A 24409-nucleotide genomic window follows, 5' to 3' on the forward strand; every position below is an offset into this window, starting at 1 on the left:
GGCAGAATACGGCGCTGAGGTCGGCAACGCCTATATAGGAAAACAAGTGTCTGGCGTAGTTGTTAGATCGGTCACTGCTGCTACAATGGCAAGTTATCACGATTTACGTGAGTCTGAACGTTATGTTTTAGCCGGCGCACGCCCGATGGGACAAAGAATCTCCGAGGTAGCGATGAAGTAGGGACGACCATTTCACGAATGCACCGTGAATATGAACAATCCGGTAAACATTAAATCTGCGACATCGCTGCGGTCGTAAAAGATCCTGCAAGAACGGTACCAACGACGACTGAAGAGAATCATTCAACGTGACAGAAGTGCAACCCTTCCGCAAACTGCTGCAGATTTGAATGCTGGGGCATCAACAAGTGTCAGAGTGCGAACCATTCAAGAAAACATCATCGATATGCGCTTTCGTAGTCGAAGGCCACTCGTGCACCCTTAATGACTTCACGACACAAAGCTTTACGCCTCGCCTGGGCCCGTCAACACCGAGATTGGACTGTTGATGACTGGAAACATGCTGTCTGGTCGGACGAGTCTCCATCGAGCGGATGGACGTGTACGGGCATGGTTACAACCTCACGAACTCATGAACCCTGCATGTCAGCAGGGGACTCTCCAAGCTGGTGGAGGCTCTGTAATGGTGTGGGGCGTATGCAGTTGGAGTGATACGGGATCCCTGATACGTCTAGATACGACTCTGACAGGTGACACGTACGTAAGCATCCTGTCTGATCACCTGCATCCGTTCATGTCCATTGTGCATTCCGATCGAGTTGGGCAGTTCCAGCAGAACAATGCGACACGCCACACGTCCAGAACTGCTATAGAGTGGCTCCAGGAAAACTTTTCCGAGTTTAATTACTTCCGCTGGCAACCAAACTTCCCAGACGTGAACATTATTGAACATGCCTTGCAACATGCTCTTCAGAAGCGATCTCCACCCCCTCCCACTCTAGGGATTTATGGATAGATCTGCAAGATTCATGGTGTCACTTCCCTCCAGCACAACTTCAGGCATTAGTCGAGTCCATGTGACGTCATATTGCGGCACTTAAAGGTGCTCGCGGGGGCTCTACACAATATTATGCAGGCGTACCAGTCTGCAGTGTATATCATCTCGAGTAAAGTCACATAGAAATTCATCATTTAATGCAAGAGTAGCCGGGCAACTTAGGAGTGGAGTAAATGCGTCAGAGAAAATCGTACGTCATAAACGTCGGTAAAGTAATTATAGATCGCTCTGGAAACGTCACGTTGGTGTGAGTGAAGGACTCGATATATGCTCTTTTTCGAGGTGCCTTCAACCAGAGGAGATCAACAGCGGCCTGCGACTTGCTTTCATCATACGGCGGAACATAAGGAGGTATGGGATGCAGTACACACTCAGTAATGCCCGGAAAGTTCGCCGATATAATACGGAACTCAGAAGCAGATCAACGTTCATGCGATCCCGAAGAGATGGTCTCGGACTCAAGAGATACATTCAGATGTTGAACTGCAGCTGTAATGTTATCGTCAGGTCTCAGCTCTGTGAGACAAGAGGACTCCTCGAACGGAATCTTTTCAGTAGAGCAGAGAAGGGAAGAGGAATCGTCTCTCTAGGCTTGTTTTGAAGTGGAGGTGGATGTGACGCAGAAGCTACAGCGGCAAGGACCTACGTGAGGTTAACGGCCGATCACAGTCCTTAATCCCAATTATAGTTCATAAGGGCCATTAAGCAATGGCTCGCATTGCCCTTCAGGAACTTGGTTAGACACGATGGCCGTCACTTGGGGAACAAGGTGCATTGAAGTTAGCCTTTTACAATTTCAAGAGTGGTTTTAACACCGTGACACGACGAGGGTAGTTGGTACGGAGTGGTCCAGGTCACTAGATATAAAACAACTTTATGTTCTGTGTAAATTATAAGTACTCGGCATCCACACACCTGCAAATGAAAGGTGATATAGCGTTTTATCACAATGTCCATGGATCAAACACCACCATAAACTTGTAATCCACGTTGAGCGGGCCAGCGTTGCCACAGTCTATTCCCTATGTCTCCATACGGAAGCAGGACGGTCTTGAGAAAACTGTCAGTAACTTAGCGTTGGGAGTTAACCACCCTCACGTTTGTGTATTCCTCCCCCGCGTTCACCAGAATAAGCATTGTATTTGAACCATGGCGTTGAGTGAAAGCGACTTCTTGTCTGTGCCACAAAAGGAGCCTGCCAGCCTGAAGCGGGCCCCGAGACTAGACATGGAACACATACTATTCGGTATCGACATAAGCCACGTGACGCTGTTATGAAGTTACCTTGATCATATCTACAAGCCAATCATGAATTTCTAACGACCATCACTGCGCATGCCGAGCGGACTTTTCAAAGTTAAAACTAAGGCTACTTGCACAGGGTGACAGTTATTGAACTATATGAAATAAAATCATCACAACATCTGAACGGTTTGCGTTATAACATTCAAACTACGCGGTTGGCTGAGAGGTGCGACAGCAAGCATTATGTGCATGGTTTAGCGACGAAGCCCGATTTCTGTTGTATGCGTTCACCAATAAGCAAAATTGGCGCATTTTGGGGACTTAGAATCCGCATTCCACGATAGGTAAGCCTCTTCACCGTCAACGGGTGACTGTGCGGTAGTCAGTGTCTGGTCACGGCATAATCGGTGCGATATTCCATATTGCATGGTGACTGCCAAACGGTATCTGAAGGTTTTGGAAGATGATTTCATCTCCATTATCGAAAGTGACCTTGATTTTGACAAGATGTTGTTCATGCTGAACCCCATCGAAGCAGGAGAGAGTTTGATGTCCTGGAGGAAAACTGTGGTGACCTAGCTGTGGGGTACCCAGAGGCCACTGGCATCGGCCTCGATTCTCCGCCATATTCTCCGGATCTGAACGCATGCCGTTCCTTCCCGTGGGGCTGTATTAAAGATAACGTGTACAGCAATAATCGGAAAACCATTTCTGAGCTGAAAACAGCCGTTCAGGAGGTCATCGATATGAGTCATGAACGCGATATGATGAGAGACAAACTACAAAGCGACGCACACAAGGACTCTCACGACTTTGAAGAGAAACAAGGAAGCTCTCGCGACACTGCTGTATAGCGGGAACTGCCAGAAAGTACTCGCCTGACAGGTGAAGCGACAATTCACCATCGACTGAGCTACCCAAGCTGCTCATGAACCATTCCCACACCTGCGCTGATCTCCTTCCTTCCAAACTTCACAGAAGCGCTCCTGTCAAACTTAAATAGCACTCTTGGAAGAAAGGATATTGCGGAGATCCGGCTTAGCCACAGCCTGGGGGATTTTTACTGAGTGAAAATTTCACTCTGCAGGGGAGAGTGCACTGATATGATGTCCTGTAACTTGAGCGGGAGAGCGTCTGTGCAGTTTAGAAAGTAGGAGACGAGGTACTGGCGGAAGTAAAGCTATGAGGAGAGGTTGTGAGTCGTGCTTGGGTAGCTCAGACGGTAGAGCACTTGCATGCGAGAGGCACAGACCCCGAGCTGGAGTCTTGGTCCCGCCCACAGTTTTAATCTGCCAGGAAGTTTCAGACCACTGAACATTCCACTACAGAGTGAACATTTCGTTCTTTATCATTTCCTCTTTCCATATTATGCTCTTCCCAACTCTGGAGATTGCTTTTGCGGCTTTACGTTGTTTTCACATTGAAATTACACTACTTATTCTGATGAAATAATAGTAACATAGAGTGACACATGTCACACAGAGGGCGTTCCAAGCCCTGTCACACCGAGGTCTGCTGAACAGGTGCATGTAAACAGCGGTCTCACTTTTTATGTGTTCGCTCTAAGCTTGTTGATACCAGTACCTACCAATTTTAATTGTATATTACGGGTATGCTCCTACCAACTGTAATGTTCATACGCAGGTGTAGTTGTGATTTTTTGTTTTATACTCTCTGGTCGTTATGTGAAATTTTTAACTTCTAGCACTGAGGATGGTCTCTAAGTGACCGAAAATCGATTTTGCGGATAATAAAACAAAAAAATACGACCAATGCTGTTTCTCCTTCCAACAGAGACGAAGTTGCGAATTATCCCTTTGATACCTTATCTCAAACGAAAATTTATCTCTTCAGTAAGGGATAATTAATCAAATTTTAATGACAAAAATAATCTAAAAGTTGGTGTAAAATAATTGTAAACTCTATATGTAATTTGCCCCCCCCCCCCCATGACCCATGGACCTTGCCGTTGGTGGGGAGGCTTGCGTGCCTCAGCCATACAGATGGCCGTACCGTAAGTGCAACCACAACGGAGGGGTATCTGTTGAGAGGCCAGACAAACATGTAGTTCCTGAAGAGGGGCAGCAGCCTTTTCAGTAGTTGCAGGGGCAACAGTCTGGATGATTGACTGATCTGGCCTCGCAACATTAACCAAAACGGCCTTGCTGTGCTGGTACTGCGAACGGCTGAAAGCAAGGTGAAACTACAGCCGTAATTTTTCCCAAGGACATGCAGCTTTACTGTATGATTAAATGATGATGGCGTCCTCTTGGGTAAAATATTCCGGAGGTAAAATAGTCCCCCATTCGGATCTCCGGACGGGGTCTACTCAGAAGGACGTCGTTATCAGGAGAAAGAAAACTGGCGTTCTACGGATCGGAGCGTGAAATGTCAGATCCCTTAATCGGGCAGGTAGGTTAGAAAATTAAAAAAGGGAAATGGATAGGTTAAAGTTAGATATAGTGGGAATTAGGGAAGTTCGGTGGCAGGAGGAACAAGACCTCTGGTCAGGCGACTACAGGGTTATAAACACAAAATCAAACAGGGCTAATGCAGGAGTAGGTTTAATAATGAATAGGAAAATAGGAATGCGGGTAAGCTACTACAAACAGCATAGTGAACGCATTATTGTGGCCAAGATAGATACGAAGCCCACACCTACTACAGTAGTACAAGTTTATATGCCAACTAGCTCTGCAGATGACGAAGAAATTCAAGAAATGAATGATGAGATAAAAGAAATTATTCAAGTAGTGAAGGGAGACGAAAATTTAATAGTCATGGGTGACTGGAATTCGAGAGTAGGAAAAGGGAGAGAAGGAAACATAGTAGGTGAATATGGATTTGGGCTAAGAAATGAAAGAGGAAGCAGTCTGGTAGAATTTTGCACAGAGAATAACTCAATCATTGCTAGCACTTGGTTCAAGAACCATAAAAGAAGGTTGTATACATGGAAGAACCCTGGAGATACTAAAAGGTATCAGATAGATTATATAATGGTAAGACAGAGATTTAGGAATCAGGTTTTAAATTGTAAGACATTTCCAGGGGCAGATGTGGATTCTGACCACAATCTATTCGTTATGACCTGTAAGTTAAAACTGCAGAAACAGCAAAAAGGTGGGAATTTAAGGACATGGGACCTGGATAAGCTGAAAGAACCAGAGGTTGCACAGAGTTTCAAGGAGAGCATAAGGGAACAATTGACTGGAATGGGGGAAAGAAACACAATAGAAGAAGAATGGGTAGCTCTGAGGGATGAAGTAGTGAAGGCAGCAGAGTATAAAGTAGGTAAAAAGACGAGGGCTGCTAGAAATCCTTGGGTAACAGAAGAAATATTGAATTTAATTGATGAAGGAGAAAATATAAAATTGCAGTAAATAAAGCAGGCAAAAAGCGATACAAACGTCTCAAAAATGAGATCGACAGGAAGTGCAAAATGGTTAAGCAGGGATGGCTAGAGGACAAATGTAAGGATGTAGAGGCTTATCTCACTAGGGGTAAGATAGATACTGCCTACAGGAAAATTAAAGAGACCTTTGGAGAGAAGAGAACCACGTGTATGAATATCAAGAGCTCAGATGGCAGCCCAGTTCTTAGCAAAGAAGGGAACGCAGAAAGGTGGAAGGAGTATATAGAAGGTTTATACAAGGGCGATGTACTTGAAGACAATATTATGGAAATGGAAGAGGATGTAGATGAAGACGAAATGGGAGATAAGATACTGCGTGAAGAGTTTGACAGAGCGCTGAAAGACCTAAGTCGAAACAAGGCCCCCGGAGTAGACAACATTCCATTAGAACTACTGACGGCCTTGGGAGAGCCAGTCGTGACAAAACTCTACCAGCTGGTGAGCAAGATGTATGAGACAGGCGAAATACCCTCAGACTTCAAGAAGAATATAATAATTCCAATCCCAAAGAAAGCAGGTGCTGACAGATGTGAAAATTACCGAACTATCAGTTTAATAAGCCACGGCTGCAAAATACTAACGCGAATTCTTTACAGACGAATGGAAAAACTGGTAGATGCGCACCTCGGGGAGGATCAGTTTGGATTCCGTAGAAATGTTGGAACACGTGAGGCAATACTGACCTTACGACTTATCTTAGAAGAAAGATTAAGAAAAGGCAAACCTACGTTTCTAGCATTTGTAGACTTAGAGAAAGCTTTTGACAATGTTGACTGGAATACTCTCTTTCAAATTCTAAAGGTGGCAGGGGTAAAATACAGGGAGGAAAGGCTATTTACAATTTGTACAGAAACCAGATGGCAGTCATAAGAGTCGAGGGACATGAAAGGGAAGCAGTGGTTGGGAACGGAGTGAGACAGGGTTGTAGCCTCTCCCCGATGTTATTCAATCTGTATATTGAGCAAGCAGTAAAGGAAACAAAAGAAAAATTCGGAGTAGGTATTAAAATTCATGGAGAAGAAGCAAAAACTTTGAGGTTCGCCGATGACATTGTAATTCTGTTAGAGACGGCAAAGGACTTGGAAGAGCAGTTGAACGGAATGGACAGTGTCTTGAAAGGAGGGTATAAGATGAACATCAACATAAGCAAAACGAGGATAATGGAATGTAGTCAAATTAAATCGGGTGATGCTGAGGGAATTAGATTAGGAAATGAGACACTTAAAGTAGTAAAGGAGTTTTGCTATTTAGGAAGTAAAATAACTGATGATGGTCGAAGTTGAGACGATATAAAATGTAGACTGGGAATGGCAAGGAAAGCGTTTCTGAAGAAGAGAAATTTGTTAACATCGAATATAGATTTATGTATCAGGAAGTCCTTTCTGAAAGTATTTGTTTGGAGTGTAGCCATGTATGGAAGTGAATCATGGACGATAACTAGTTTGGACAAGAAGAGAATAGAAGCTTTCGAAATGTGGTGCTACAGAAGAATGCTGAAGATAAGATGGATAGATCACGTAACTAATGAGGAGGTATTGAATAGGATTGGGGAGAAGTTTGTGGCACAACTTGACTAGAGGAAGGGATCGGTTGGTAGGACATGTTTTGAGGCATCAAGGGATCACAAATTTAGCACTGGAGGGCAGCGTGGAGGGTAAAAATCGTAGAGGGAGACCAAGAGATGAATACACTAAGCAGATTCAGAAGGATGTAGGTTGCAGTAGGTACTGGGAGATGAAGAAGCTCGCACATGATAGAGTAGCATGGAGAGCTGCATCAAACCAGTCTCAGGACTGAAGACAACAACAACAACAATATGTAATTTGAAACTTCCTGGCAGATTAAAACTGTGTGCCCGACCGAGACTCGAACTCGGGACCTTTGCCTTTCACGGGCAAGTGCTCTACCAACTGAGCTACCGAAGCACGACTCACGACCGGTACTCACAGCTTTACTTCTGCCAGTATCCGTCTCCTACCTTCCAAACTTTACAGAAGCTCTTCTGCGAACCAAGCAGAACTAGCACTTCTGAAAGAAAGGATATTGCGGAGACATGGCTTAGCCACAGCCTAGGGGATGTTTCCAGAATGAGATTTTCACTCTGCAGCGGAGTGTGCGCTGATATGAAACTTCCACAGCCTAGGGGATGTTTCCAGAATGAGATTTTCACTCTGCAGCGGAGTGTGCGCTGATATGAAACTTCCTGGTAGATTAAAACTGTGTTCCCGGCCGAGACTCGCACTCGGGACCTTTGCCTTTCGCGGGCAAGTGCTCTACCAACTGAGCTACCGAAGCACGACTCACGGCCGGTACTCACAGCTTTACTTCTGCCAGTATCCGTCTCCTACCTTCCAAAGTTTACAGAAGCTCTTCTGCAAAGGTCCCGAGTTCGAGTCTCGGTCGGGCACACAGTTTTAATCTGCCAGGAAGTTTCATATCAGCGCACACTCCGCTGCAGAGTGAAAATCTCATTCTGGTAATATGTAATTTACTACAGCATAGTTCCTAAAACTTGTACACACAAGTAGCATACCGTTAAAAAGCGTGTCAGCGTGTAAGTTGCATGTAACGAAGTCATGGGCGTAATACCAGGTAGTTACGGTTTTCTCCCTTTGCCTGTACCCAGTTTTACCGCAAATCTACTTTTTCTGTAAAATACAATCCGCATAAGAAACCATCTGAGCTGTCATTTAACGCTGCACATATTCGTAAAGCCTGTTAAAAGTAATATTCATTGTATTTAATACTTTCAAATTTATAATAAGACAACATAAGTTCCTTACTGGAATCAAGATAAAAAACACACAAATCTAACGAATTATTCAGGTGTGACACCAAGAAACCTCATGGTGGTACTGAACTAGCCGGCTTCTTTCAAAGTCTAACGGGCGAGAACCATTGTTACCAACTCGCAGAGAGAAATATGAGGGTTCCTCGTTTCTCCCCCTCCCCATATACCCGAATATACAACAGTTCTCCATACATCTGGAATCGTAATGCGGCAGGGGAAAGGAAGAGGTTGGTTCATTTGAAAATAAACAAGATGGCTCTGTTGAACTCGTTTCCCTGGTACTAGTCATAAGCACAACTGGACAGCAGAAAAAAAAAATACTTGCGAGACTTCAGATTCGAGGTAAAAAGGCATGAGACGAAATAAATATTAAAATGTGCTTGAACACACACGTTTCACACTTACTCATCGGCCGTTGCAAGTGGTTCAAATGGCTCTGAGCACTATGGGACTTAACATCTAAGGTGATCAGTCCCCTAGAAGTTAGAACTACTTAAACCTATCTAACCTAAGGACGTCACACACATCCACGCCCGAGGCAGAATTCTAACCTGCGACCGTAGCAGTCGCGCGGTTCCGGACTGAGGCGCCCAGAACCGCTCGACTACCGCGGCCGCGTTGCAAATACTAAGGTAATGCCTGATAAGTAAGGGACACACTGGATACCAGCTTCACTCTCGGAACATGTTTTAGAGGAAAAAATAAATAAGGGCAAAAGTAAATACTTTGGTACAACTGTTAATCGATTAGCTTGCCACTACGAGTGTAAATGGCAGGAAGATCTTCCACAACACTGTGAAGCCTCATTTCTCTGAGGAATAAGGAGAACAAAGGATGAATGGAAATTAACAATTTTAAATATTTGTTTAATAATTCATATAAATTGATGGGCTAATTTTGCGGTATTTGAAAGGATTAAAATTGCCCTAGAGATATCAGTGTGTCGCTGAGAAACCAAAGAATTATCCTACAATTTCACAGGAGACAACGGACTACCCCTCGCAACTCCATCTGTCTGCTCGTAATACGGGTCATTAAATAAAAAGTAAGTGGATGTCAACACATACCGAAAGAAATTAGTTAATTCAGCACCAAACCTGGCCTCAATTAACCGCCACGAATCAGACAGAGGAACACGAGTGAAGAGAGAGACCACATCGAAACTCACTAAAATATCATTCAACCGCAGTCCCCCCAAACGACGTAAAAAATCAGCTGAGTACCTGATATGATGTTCACACCGACCTACTTGTGGGCTCAACAGAGAAGCAAGATGCTTGGCTACACTATATGTCGGAGTGCCGATGTTACTCACTATAGGACGGAAAGGAACCCCTTCCTTGTGAACCTTTGGAAGGCCATATAACCTAGGGGGAACAGCACTATAGGTGTTAAGACTCTTGATAGTGTCCTGCGACAAACCACTTTTCTTCAGGAGGCTGTTGGTCTCTCTCTCAACACTTTTTCTTGTGTCAGCGTATCGCAGAATCCTTGTTTGGCCTCATGGTAAGGAGAATTTGAATGTCTTTCTAGAACATCTGAACTCGATCCACCCGAATATTCGTTTTACGATGGAGGTGGAAGAGGATGGTTGCCTTCCCTTTCTTGACGTGTTGGTTAGGAGGATCATTGGGACATGCAGTCTAGAGGAAACGTAGCCACACCGACTTGTACTCACAGGCTAATAGTTGTCACCATCCGGCTCAGCGTGAAGGGGTACTTCGTACCTTGCTACACAGGGCACATGTCGTTTCTGACGCTGAGACTTTGCCAGCTGAGCTGTCCCATCTTGAAGTTACATTTCGTCAAAATGGTTATAGTGATAGATTGAACGTGTGTTGCGCTATCGACCAACTGTACATCTGGTGATTGATGATAATTTGAGTCAACACCTAAGTCTACTGCCCTTTTGCCTTACGTAGGAAACACGTCCAACAAGATCGATCGTATTTTACGGAAATACGATGTGAAATGTGTTTTCCGACCTCCATCTTAAATTAGAGCTCTCTTGAGTTCCGTTAAGGATGATCTTGGACTGCCTAAGGCGGGTGTATATCATATTCCTTGTAGCTGCGGCTTGGCATATATTGGTCAAACTATCAGGTCCGTGGAGGACCGATGTACTGACCATAAACGGCACGCACGGTTACAGCAGCCAAGTAGATCTGCTATTGCCGAACATTGCTTGGATACGGGTCACCCCATGTTATTATATAACCGAGATATTGGCATGCACGTCCAGCTATTGGGACAGTGTTATTAGGGAGACAGTTGAGATTAAATTAGCGCGAGCAACAGGCATGGAGGTTTCTGTTTAAACTTGTTTGGAATCCAGCTCTCTCCCTTGTCAAAAAACAGAGGCACAGAGCCAATGCTGCCTCACCTGCGAATTCATAGTCTCACTATCGATAGCTTTGACTTAGGTCATCTTTGGTGGCACTAGTGTTCAGTGGGTGTGTTATCTTTCCTGCTTCAGTCCGAGAACCGAGGTTTTAAAATTGCATGTACGCCCCCTGTCCGTTGCAGTTTGCCTTGAAAATGGCGGGGTGTTCTCCCGCCGAAATATCGGCGGTCGCTGAAAGTGTTACCTGGCTGAATTCCCAGAAGTTATTTGAAAGTACCTTACTGTGTTTCACCTGCCCACTTTCTGACGGACGCCCCTTCTGTTGTTCCCTGAGACCCTCTAACCTAAAAAACCGCACAGTCCCTTCCACACAGCCCCCGCTACCCGTGTAACCGCCTTTTGTGTGTAGTGGACTCCTGACATATTAAGCGGAACCCTGGAACCCACCACCCGATGGCGCAAGTCAAGGAATCTGCAGCCTACACGGTCACAGAACCGCCTGAGCCTCTGACTCAGACCCTCCACTCGGCTCTACACCAAAGATCCACAGTCGGTTCTATCGACGATGCTGCCGATGGTGAGCTTCACTTTAATCTCGCAAGCAAGACTGACAGCCTTTACCATTTCCGCTAGCAGCCCGCAACCAGAGAGAATGTCCTCCGATCCAAAGCGACACACGTCATTGGTACTGACATGAGCCACCACCTGCAGATGGCTGCACCCTGTACTCTTCATGGCAACCGGAAGCACCCTTTCACATCCAGAATGAATCGCGCAAGAATGTACATTGAGTGCACACTGGCTTCCGTCCCCTCCTTGGCAGCCATGTTCCTAAGGGGCCCCATTATGCGCCTAACGTTGGAGCTCCCAGCTACCAGCAAACCCACCCTCCGTGAATGCCCAGACTTTGCGGGCCGAGAAGCGTCCTCTGGAACGGGGTGGACGACTTCATCCGGCTCAGAGAGATCGTCAGCCACAGATAACCTCCGAAGCCTGTTCGTCAAACGAACCGGGGAGGCCTGACGATCAGCCCCACGGAAAGGTTTTCGCTACCTGTCAGACTTTGGAATGATCTCCCACTCGACCACGGGTGAGGGGTCAAGCTCAGCGCAGGCAGTACCCGGGGCGGCCACAGCAGTGGAGCGATCGGAGGACACGTGGGACGTGCCCGACGTCCCTCGCATCCCCTCGTCCGACTCCCCACAGTGACGCCCCCTGACAGCAGCCTCAAGCTGTGTGACGGAAGCCAACGCAGCCTGGAGCTGTGAGCGAAGGGTAGCCAGCTCAGCTCGCATCTGTACACATGAATCACAGTCCCTATCCATTACTGCACTCCTCTTGTTTGATTCTCATAAAAATAATTAACAAGCGAACGGTGAACTCACCTTAGTAGTAGCAGGAACTAGCGGTGCGCTCTCGCTGATGGTCTAACTGACACGGAGCTGTTCTAACCGTAAATACAAGAAAAAAAATTCAAAACCACACCTTCTGCTGAAAAAATTATGGCTACAGTGTTTTTCAATTCCGAACGACTCTTGCTTGTGGACATCATGCCAAGTGAAACAACCATAAATTCTGATGCATATGTGACGACACTGAAGAAACTTCAAGCTCGACTGAGTCGTATTCGACCACATCGGCAAAAGTAGGATGTTTTGCTGTTGCACGACAATGCACGGCCACATGTCAGTCAAAAAACTATGGAAGCCATCACAAAACTCGGATGGACAACACTGAAACACCTGCCTTACAGTCCTGACCTGGCCCCATGTGTCTATCATCTCTTTGGGAAACTAAAAGATTCTCTTCGTGGAACAAGTTTTGAAGATGGTGACACCCTTGTGCGCGCTGCCAAACAGTGGCTCCAGCAGGTTGGTCCAGAATTTTACCGTGCGGGTATACAGGCGCTCGCTCCAAGATGGCGTAAGGCAGTTGAGAGGGATGGAGATTATGTGGAGAAATGAAAATATTGTTCGTAAAGGATGTATCTACACACTATAAAACTTTCAAACATGTCCAATAAAAGATGGATTTAAAAACATAGTGTGCATTTCTTTTGGAGTTACCCTCGTAGAAACTTCAGAATGTGGTGAAACTTTTTTTTTTCAGTTTCCTAGCCAAATACAAAGTGGAAGAAACCGGATGAGGTATGTATTCATAGTCGTTATTTATTACAGTCGCAGAGCAATTAGCACTAATAAATGTACCATTCTGAATGTGTACCAAAGATCTTTTGAAAGCTGCTTCATACTGCTGGATTGATATTCTGCTCCCCCACGGCCTATCACAGCACTGGAAAACAGTTTAGTCAGATCGTGACTGAGTTTATATTCCATTACAAAAGTGCTTCATGGTGCATATCTGCTTCTGGCACCATCATACGCAACTAAAGACAAATACAGATTGTTGATTATACCTATGGAACCAGTTCTTGTTGAGTGGACCAGTAAAGTTCCCACAGGAGATTTATTAAACGTAAACTGGCAATCATTTGCTTGCTTTACATACTGCATCACTAAAAGTGACGAAACAAATAAAATACAAACCCTTATTTTGGGTGAAAACCGGAAACTATCGATATAAATGGATTTCCTTTCATATAAGAGCGTAGCAGAACATTTCACACGTTTGGTCTAGGAATCGTTAGAAACGTAATGCCCCCTGCCCACCTGATATTTTGTCTTCCTCTTCTCTAGAAGCGGTGGGCTAAAAGTCTCACAGTGCTACGAAAACAAGCATTCACTGAACAACTGTAATTCTGTTAGCTGTTAACAAAACTGTCAGTGCGTTTCAGGTGGCCACATATAAAAAAAGGTAATTATCGCATTAATATCAGCGGTGTATGAGAAATTAGGTTAACTGCACTATTACTTGTGTAATAGCAGTAAGACAAACTGACAAACTGTGTTAATGTTAAAGTCATTGCTTCATTTCAGCTATAAATGAGAAAAGCTGTAACTGTCGACTCCAATCCATACAGTACGTAATAACAGAAACTCGGCTTTGTGCTCCGAATCACGTGACTTACATATCGGTCTCAGTGTAATGCCGTCACGCGCAGTCTGTATTATTCATGGTCTATGGGTTTAGTCATAGACTATGATACAACATAACCCGCGCATGTCCGTATCTCTGCCGTGTTAAGGCTTGAAACCAACATCCAAGTCGAGTGACTCTAGCAGGACGTCGAGTTCCTGCCATTATGCGCTGTATGAAGCGGAGCTGGCAATTACAGTTTTTCTCATTTGTAGCTGAAATCAAGCACTGATTTTGACAATTCAATGAACCGTAGTAACACTGATACACTAGTAGCAGTGCAGTTGACCTAGTTTCTCCGAAATTTCTGGTAATAAAACAATGGTTATCGTTGTTACATGTGGTCAAGTTGAAACGTATTGAAAGCTCTTTTTAACAAGCGAAAGAATCACTGTTCTTTAATGAATACTTTTTTTTCACTGTGAGTTCTTGTAGGTCACCACTTCCACAGGAGTCGAAGAGAAAATAACAGTTTCTCCATCATCATTAGTTTTTTAACGATTCCACAAGAATGTATGTGATATGTTCTAATACGTTTTTATAAGAAAGGAAATTCGTTAATGTGGATAATGTCAGGTATTTACACAAAATAAGCGCATATATTTTCGACTTTTGCTTAATGCAGTACAGATATGGAAACGATAGCAAGATAGCTATCGGAATTTATTATAAAACGTTGATTACACTTGTGTAGTGAGGTAGATATTAATGATATGTAGTCTCAAAATTTTATTCATTCATCAAGTTTTACATCCAGGGACCAACATCCATCCTAACTTTCAACTCATGGAAATACATATGCGAGGACTTTTAAATAATTCCCTTTCACAATTACGATTTTCATCCGTTTGTGAAGCGTGTAGCGTCAAAGGACTTCTTCGGATATATACGAAGCTCATACATTATGCTGCTAATACAAAGTACAAAATTTGATCTGGAACAAAACTACCCTGTAGATGGAGAGCCCTCACGGACGTGGAATGAGTCAAGATCCACAGCAACAACAAGAAAATCTGTATTAACATTCATGTACCTCTCTCTATACTCCATAATTATATTCATACCTACAGCAGCTAGTTAATTAAAGTATAAAGAACGTTGCTGCTTTGAAAAAAGCTGCTGCATCCTCGGTTACAATCGATACTGGCTATTTGCCTCCCACTGATAGCTTAATACTAACTTGATTACACTTGAATTTTTCATAGAAAATAATTACTGATATCTGCACAAACTGAGTCTTGCTTGCAGCCCATTACTATTTTAAGATATAGTTCTCAACACACATTTGTACCTACCAAGTAACAACAGAACTTTTTAATTACTGAATCTAGATATTCAAGCAATAAAAAGTGTGGTTAATTTCAGTATTGTTTTCTTTTGAATTAATAGAAATTCCCTGTTGCTTGGTTATATTAGATGGGAGGTTGCTGAATACCTTACCTCTGCAACAGAATCCATTACTCCTCTTGGAACACTGGGCAAAAATGCAAAGTGCACATGAAAATGAGTATGATTGCCTTGTATTGTGTTAAGTACATCACAGTTCAGCTGAAACTTGTTTTTGTTGTCAGTAAGAAAAACCATTAAGGAGTATAGATATTGGGAAGTAAGAACTCCAAGAGCCTTAAAAAGCACTCTGCACAATGTGTGGTCAGCTTCCATAGCTTTGGACGACTAAAGTGCTGAAGTATGTGTGTAAGATCCCACTTCTTTAACGATAAATCTTACTTGAGATTGGCAGCCGACTTTCCTTGCTGGTTAGCTTGCTGCTCCAACCTCCTTTTCTCTTCTTCTCCGAAGTATGTTTGCTAGGAACAGGAGTTTTTCAAGACTCTTTACACTTATAAAAATAATCAGTCATACGCAGTTTCTTTTGCTTCACTCAACAACGTATATTTGTACATCAGACTTATACAAATCTCAGTCTCCACACAAACAAATACTATCAAGTAAGTCTCTTCACGTCTCCAAAGGTTTGAAACAAATTAGATTTACATATAAGGTAAGGTTGGCTTGATAACCTTGTACTTTCCCCAATACACGTCTTATCCTCTCTATGTCCATAACATACGTTAATTTAAAGTCTTTTTCCAAATTCAGTGGTCTTTTGTCACTACAATAGACAAAGTTACAGAACAGCACTAAATACATAAACATTCCTTGTTCTTTCACTACAGCTTTCATGGATCGACACGCAAACGTTTTTCGGTGCCGTTCGACCGCCGAGTCTACAGTTGTCTCATGATAAACTTCTAACTTGCACACACAGACAGGTGATGCGCAGTAAATAGGCTCTCTCACACTTATATTTAAAATACCGTGTGTTCGAGATGGTAGAAGGCCGAGTGGTTCTAGAATTTACGCGGAAATTCTCGAAGCACTACAAGATGCTTTACACAATAATCTTTTCTGGTCAATAAATACTATTTACTACACATGTCTAAACACTTTATTCAGTTAAAGTTCCCTGCCCCAGAGTATTTATTTACAGTAGAGTGAAAATATACCAACACTAATGTCCTACACCACCCACCCCAAAAAAAATCATCACTTGCATGATAGCAATGTATACCCCGAACACTTTACACATACATTAATCAAGCTTTATATCACTGCATTTGTCTTAGTATCATTGTATATTTCTTATAGATTAACTTCTATGGGATCTGCAATAGGCTATATTATGTTTGTTAAGGTTCCAACTTTTTCTAATAGAGTGTCAGGGGAGTACATTTCACTTCATGACCTGCTGCCAAACAGTTGAACAGAATTCTAAAATCAGTATTTAGTACAAAAGAAGAATGAAAGTACTGATGGTAATAACACAAGCACTTAATTTATCGTAGAAAAACAGCACTTACACAACATTAACATCCTTATACTGTAGAAAGTTATTGCTGTATCACGTAACACAGATCTTTTATATTCAACTTTATTTAATCCAATTTTTGCTGCAGTCGAAACTTTGTATGAGTGGCAAGAAGAAAAAAATAATTCTTAAAAATTAAAATGATAACACAGTTTTAAGGCAAAGAGATTTGGGGAATGCTATTCTGAATTACACACACTAACAAATATAAGGTATTATGTTTGTCGCTTGTCAGTGACAGAGCTTAAGACAAATACAGATAAGGTATACTGAATGGGATTTAAATTCATTAATTTATTTCACACAAAGAACAGGAAACTGCAATTCAGCTGTAGGTGATTTGACTTCTGCAGCTATGGGTGTCTTCTTCCTGTGGAGTCTCACGTCATCGTCTAGTCTTATTTTAGAATACTCAACAACTGCAACTTCTTTTTAGTTGAAGAATGTGATTACCAAGGAGAGGACAGTTTGAAACATGTTTATTCAGCTAAAGAGAAACATTATTCCTAACGTCCTGCAAAGGTGAGGTAACCGATTTCCTAAAAGGGTTCTCCACATAACAAATGGACATTTGTTTGTTCTTTTCTGGCCTATTTTTCACAAATAAACATGATCATTGGTAATAATAGATAAACCACTCCTGTATTTACTGTTCAAGATATTGGTATTAGTAATTTTAGGATATGGTTAAATTTGACAAATGTAACACTCCAGCTTTTTGTTCTGTTCCCTAGCCAAATACAATGTGTAAGAAACTGGATGACGTATGAAAACGTAGTCGTTGTTTATTACAATGGCAGATCGATTAGCACTGATATGTGTTCCAATCTGAATGTGTATCAAAAAAACTTGGAAGCAGCTTCAGGCTGCTGGATTAACATTCTGCCTCTCACAACTTACCACAGCACTGAAAAACACATGCAGCAGGTTTTTATTTAGTTTATTTGGCAGCACGAAAGTCCTTTGTGGTGTTGATCTGCTTCTGATGGCATCATACACAACTATACACAATGAATGTATACTGTTCCCAGAATGAGATTTTCACTCTGCAGCGGAGTGTGCGCTGATATGAAACTTCCTGGCAGATTAAAACTGTGTGCCCGACCGAGACTCTAACTCGGGACCTTTGCCTTTCGCGGGCAAGTGCTCTACCAACTGAGGCACCCAAGCACGACTCACGTCCGGTACTCACAGCTTTACTTCCCTCAGTAGATTCTTTTAATGTAAACAGGCTCTCTTTTACTTGCTTTATGTGCTGGCCTCACCAAATTGCTAAAGTGTAAAAATATGAATACTTATTTTGAGTAAAATGGGACCTTGTCATAATAACAGGGTTTCATTTCTTATAAAAGCATAATAAAATATTTCACACGTTTTGTTGAGGAATAGACAGAAAAGTAATGTTACCTGCCAAACTGATAGTTCGTGTTCCACTCCAGTGGAAACGGTGGTCTAAAACACAATGCAACAAAAGCAAGTATTTACTGAAGTACTATATTTTTGTTGTTTATAAACGTGTCAATACGTTTCACCTGGCCACATGTAATAATGGTAATGATCGCATGAATATTAGGAATTTCTGAGAAATCAAGTCAACTGCGCTACTGAATGTGTAATAGCAATAAGACAAATTATATTCTTCTTAAAATCTCTGCTTGATTTCAGCTATAAATTGAGAAAAGCTGTAACTGTCAACTCCACTCCCCACAGTGTATAATAATAGAACCTTGGCGTCTTGACTTAGATGTTGGTTTCAGTGTAATGACGTCATGTGGCGTCTATGTTATCTATGGTCTACGGTTTTAGTCACAGAGAACCAGTAAGCAAGATATGACTTTGGCCAAGACGGAACCTGCAAGGAAAATACACTCCTGGAAATGGAAAAAAGAACACATTGACACCGGTGTGTCAGACCCACCACACTTGCTCCGGACACTGCGAGAGGGCTGTACAAGCAATGATCACACGCACGGCACAGCGGACACTCCAGGAACCGCGCTGTTGGCCGTCGAATGGCGCTAGCTGCGCAGCATTTGTGCACCGCCGCCGTCAGTGTCAGCCAGTTTGCCGTGGCATACGGAGCTCCATCGCAGTCTTTAACACTGGTAGCATGCCGCGACAGCGTGGACGTGAACCGTATGTGCAGTTGACGGACTTTGAGCGAGGGCGTATAGTGGGCATGCGGGAGGCCGGGTGGATGTACCGCCGAATTGCTCAACACGTGGGGCGTGAGGTCTCCACAGTACATCGATGTTGTCGCCAGTGGTCGGCGGAAGGTGCACGTGCCCGTCGACCTGGGACCGGACCGCAGCGACGCACGGATGCACGCCAAGACTGTAGGATCCTACGCAGTGCCGTAGGGGACCGCACCGCCACTTCCCAGCAAATTAGGGACATTGTTGCTCCTGGGGTATCGGCGAGGACCATTCGCAACCGTCTCCATGAAGCTGGGCTACGGTCCCGCACACCGTTAGGCCGTCTTCCGCTCACGCCCCAACATCGTGCAGCCCGCCTCCAGTGGTGTCGCGACAGGCGTGAATGAAGGGACGAATGGAGACGTGTCGTCTTCAGCGATGAGAGTCGCTTCTGCCTTGGTGCCAATGATGGTCGCATGCGTGTTTGGCGCCGTGCAAGTGAGCGCCACAATCAGGACTGCATACGACCGAGGTACACAGGGCCAACACCCGGCATCATGGTGTGGGGAGCGATCTCCTACACTGGCCGTACACCTCTGGTGATCGTCGAGGGGACACTGAATAGTGCACGGTACATCCAAACCGTCATCGAACCCATCGTTCTACCATTCCTAGACCGGCAAGCGAACTTGCTGTTCCACCAGGACAATGCACGTCCGCATGTATCCCGTGCCACCCAACGTGCTCTAGAAGGAGTAAGTCAACTACCCTGGCCAGCAAGATCTCCGGATCTGTCCCCCATTGAGCATGTTTGGGACTGGATGAAGCGTCGTCTCACGCGGTCTGCACGTCCAGCACGAACGCTGGTCCAACTGAGGCGCCAGGTGGAAATGGCATGGCAAGCCGTTCCACAGGACTACATCCAGCATCTCTACGATCGTCTCCATGGGAGAATAGCAGCCTGCATTGCTGCGAAAGGTGGATATACACTATACTAGTGCCGACATTGTGCATGCTCTGTTGCCTGTGTCTATGTGCCTGTGGTTCTGTCAGTGTGATCATGTGATGTATCTGACCCCAGGAATGTGTCAATAAAGTTTCCCCTTCCTGGGACAATGAATTCACGGTGTTCTTATTTCAATTTCCAGGAGTGTATAACTTTGGTAAGAAATATAACTTTCCTATGTAAACAAAGATGTTGGCAGCATGGCAGATACTGTGCTGTATCCGTGGAAGGTGAAAGCAGAAAAGTGTTTTTGTCACATCTGTAAATGCGAAAATCGGAACAAGAAGCACAAAAGAAAGGAAGTTCGCCTAAAGAGCAATAAATGGTAAATATACAACTCGCGAAGTGTAGTAGTTAAACAAAATTGTTATCTCACACAGGTCAGCTGCAGCATTCAATTTGCCATCAATATTGCAACAATGTAGACTCAACATTAAAATATGTATTATGCTATATGAACATGGGTGAAAGTCCGAAACGCGCATTTGCTTAAATAAAAATAGATAAACAGTGTCTGGTGGCTCTTTTTCCCAAAATAATAGAATTTTAGAGTACTAGAGGATATTTGTCTCCTAGGCTATACAGACCATGGAGTCGGCTGTTGTGTGGCCTTGACGTGGTTCTTTCATCTAAGCCCAAAGGTGTAAAAATGTTCTAAATTGTTTTTAATCTCAAAATTATTTCAGTAGAGATTCCTTGAAATACCGGGAAAGTGAACACATGTAGTGCAAGAAGTAATGCTTTCCTTACAAGTGGTCTCTTCATCACTGTTCTTGTTCACTCACGTTTGCCAACAAAAAAAGTACAAACAAATGATTTCACAAAACATTAGACTATCTTTTTTAACTTATTTTTTATGTCAAATCTAACCAACAGGTGAGAAAACGCAATCTGAAAAAGATGTTTGAAATTTGGGAGCGGCAAGAATTTTCAGAAAGCGCGTCAGAATAAAAACCGAAACAAAACTGAAATTAGAATCCTCTCTGTAGCCCTCACGTATCTACTAACTATATGTAAGTAGCTGTATCATATAAACATTATCTGTGAAATGCAAATGTTTTTGTCATCTATGCCCTATGCTATCTAATAATCTGGAAAAAAACTGATCTAGTGTAGTAGAAGATATTACATTCATCTCTCAGTCTCTGCTGGATAGTGTCTCGATGTTGCACAACAGTACACACTTACCAGCGTAGGTGAAATTCTGATTAATATATTTTGTAATTATGCCCAAGGCAGGCAGCTTCACTCCAGCTGTGAATACACATCAAATGAATGGGCTACATTTCGAGAACGTTGTTCTTAAGTGAACACAAGTGGGAGTATGACACATGTGAGAAGATTCATTAAACAAAGGTCATGGAGAACGATAGCAAATTTGTAAGGTAACATCTTCAAATTTGGTATGATGATCAATAACCACATACAGCTCTGTGGAGCCTGTGCTTTTAAATTTCTGTCGTACAAATAGACACGACAAACGGAAAGCATATTATTACTGACAAGCTTCGTGCCTACCACTTTGCTTGCGTAGACTGTATGGTCTGCAGAATTTGTTTTTCTTTAAACAAATGTAACTCTACATATTGTGCAAATAGTGTATCGAATCCACGCAATCTAAGCTGCAGACAGTGTATTAAAATTTAATAGAGGGGTTGTTTGTACCAAGTGGCTGTAATAAAAGTCCAGCTACTCACATAGCTCCAGTGTGGGCTGTAATTATCGTATGGCAGCGAAGCTTGGTCGATATTGTAATGCGTTAATGCGAATCCTATTTACACTGGAAAAAAAGTTCCAATTTCGGCCACCAGTTGCAAATCTTGGACTGTGCAGCATCTCGACGCCGTCTGCGGTGCTCATATTCAACAGACTGTGTGAGCAGCGTCTGGTAATGACATCAACCGCATGCCTTTCACAGTTGTTTTACATTTTATGCCCACATCCAGTTCCTAATGCATTACGTATGGAAACATTTCTATGCGTCTTTCTCCCATTCACAATGCCAGATTTGCACCTTGTAGCCAAAACTGGAAGTCAAATACCAATATTCATAGGCTTATCTTTAAAACTATTTTAATATACTCAAATACTTTCATAAAAATTTTTTGGACACCTGTTTCACCCACTTAGGGGTTGAATTTCCACAAACACTGAGGGACATTCTTATATCTTTCTTTATTTTTTTAACTCACTTCTGATTTTCGAGGTAATATTTCCTGTATAAACAAACAGCATGTTGTAGTTAAGGTACAAAATTAACTAAAACTTGTCAAATCATTTTTAAATCAGGTTATGGAGCCCTGCTATCGTTATGTAGGGGACAGGACTTAAGTAAAAAACTGAAAAAAGTCGAATTCGTCTTTCTTCCAGTGACGTTCTTAGCTCCAAGCTGTTGTTTGCAAGTCGCTTACACCTGACTCGTGAAGAACGCCCTTGTGTAGAGAACGCTGTCAGAAACCTCTAAGTTTGCCTAACGCTAGCTCTCAGTTACAGAGGCAAAATTAGTTTCCAACAAATGCAAATCCTGTAAAAAATGTATTCAATTAATTCCGTAACTATTCATTGAAAGTCATAGTGACGTTTAGGTATATGATAGCGATAGAACAGATGCATGAAAACGAATGTAAGTCAGATTATTGCGGGTGTAGAACTTTCAGTTATGTTAGATAATTGTGCCAAATGTAATACACGAGTTCTCCCGATTTTACACCAGTGGCACTGGGGGATATTATGACCGGAAAAATATTATAGCACAATGACTCCCATCTCCCAGAATAAATTTCTTCGCCAACAGTTAGATTTTTTGTAAGGAATACCAGTTTCAACAATGTGAAAAAAAAAACAATTTGTGGAAGCCATGTCAGGGACGTTGTGGAACACATTTTTTTCCCACGATATAGAAATTTCCCTCACATTCGTTGGCCAATTTCACAAAACAACTGCGACAATAATTATTAGTCACACGTACAGGTTGTATGGAATTTCTGGGGAGGTAGGAACACAGTCAGTTAAAGAACGAGGAAAATATTTTGCCAAGTAATCCAGCACTGTGTTTTTTCTTCTCGCGGGGTCCCCAGCCAAACATAACAGTTAGAGATCTTCTGAAGCTTTCCATGTCCATTCCACCTTCTTCTAAAATGTCTGTAAGCTTCTTGTAACCTTTGTGTTGCATTGCTGCGAGTACCATGTCCTGTAACAAATATTTTCATCGGATATTAGCCAGTGATGTGATTGTTGAAATCAAACGAAAATAAGTACAGACCAAGGTAACTAAATGATTATATGGGGTGTGGCAATAACGTTACGGGACTGTTGCTGTAAAACATTTTATTTTAAAAAAAAAGTACTTACTTACTGTCGCCCTCAATACACTCCCTTCTTCTATTCTTACAACAATTCATGAGAATTTTCCATTTATGAAAGTGCTGGCATATTCCTCTGTGACCTCCCTGAGGACACGTGCCGCTTATATCCTCATTGATTCAGCGGACTGAAATCTTGTTTTTTTTTAGTGCAGATTTGAACTTGGGGAATAGATAAAAGTCTCAAGGTACTAGGTCAGAAGAATAAGGTAATGGATCCAACAGTGGGATGCTGTACTTATACTTGATGTAGAACCCTTGTCTAGCCCTTTCACGATTAAAGGCGCTTCTTTCTCTTATTTCTGACGGAGTTGAGCAAGAACCTGAAAGTAGTAATGATCATCAATATTTTTACCTTTAGGGATCCAAGGAAAATACACAACTCCATAAAAAAAAGCAAAAATCATTGGTTTGTATCCTGAATTGCTCATTCGGGCTGTTTTCGCTCTTTCTGATGTTGCGCTCTTCCACAGCACATGTTGGCTCTTAGTTTCTGGATCATGACTGAAAAAGCAAGATTCGTCACATGTTACCACTCTTTCCAAGAAATTAGGTTCATTTTCACTGGTATTCAAAGTGTGAGTAGGAACATTCTCACAACCTTCTTTTTAATGGACCGTGAAAATTTTCGGCAGCAGTTTCGCGCACTCTTTTCTTATGTTAAATTGGTGACGTAAAATTTTCCTTAAGCATTGTTTGTCAATCCCTCCAATTTCAGCAATCGATCGAATAATCGACTGACAATCAGGTCGAATCAGGTTACCGCCTTTATCGATATTTTTATCCGTTTTCATATTGAAGGGCGTCCTGGGCGTGAGTCATTTTCAACGTCTCTTCCATCTTGAAAATGCCTGATCCTCTCCAAAACCCGCGTAGGTCATGAACAGTCTTCACCATACATTTCTTTCAGTAATAAATAAATTTCGGTAGCAGCTTATTTTTCTGGCATAACAATATAACCGATCTTGACAAATGAAGTAACGGCCATGTTGATTTGTCTGTAGACATGACAGATGCCCGAATTCGACTGAGAAGGTTTCACCCTTTACAGCTCTTGGTCGTTAATTTTTAGCGCATGCGCACTTACGACGTGATAGCATTAGATCCGTTATCTTACAGCCACACCTTGTAGAATTAAGACTAAGAAGGTAACAGAAACACTTTCGTTTTAAAGCTTAACGATTCTTTTTA

The 24409-nt window shown here is 42.8% G+C and overlaps 1 protein-coding gene and 1 non-coding gene across 3 annotated transcripts in view; both read right to left on the reverse strand.

Moving 5' to 3' along the window:
• Nucleotides 1–7526: 7526 nt before the first annotated feature.
• Nucleotides 7527–7601, reverse strand: Trnas-uga (transfer RNA serine (anticodon UGA)). Its single transcript has one exon. It is a non-coding gene; the product is annotated as a tRNA-Ser (tRNA).
• A 14412-nt stretch (nt 7602–22013) lies between these two features.
• Nucleotides 22014–24409, reverse strand: part of LOC126266716 (uncharacterized) — a 122729-nt gene continuing 120333 nt past the window's right edge. For both annotated transcript variants that reach the window (XM_049971186.1, XM_049971185.1), the window contains one exon: nt 22014–23046. In XM_049971186.1, coding sequence (XP_049827143.1) covers nt 22861–23046 — 186 coding nt within the window. In that variant the 3' untranslated portion in view covers nt 22014–22860. The remainder of the gene's footprint in view (nt 23047–24409) is intronic.

The sequence above is a fragment of the Schistocerca gregaria genome, chromosome 4, assembly GCF_023897955.1.
Source record: "Schistocerca gregaria isolate iqSchGreg1 chromosome 4, iqSchGreg1.2, whole genome shotgun sequence".
Classification (NCBI taxonomy): Eukaryota; Metazoa; Arthropoda; class Insecta; order Orthoptera; family Acrididae; genus Schistocerca; species Schistocerca gregaria.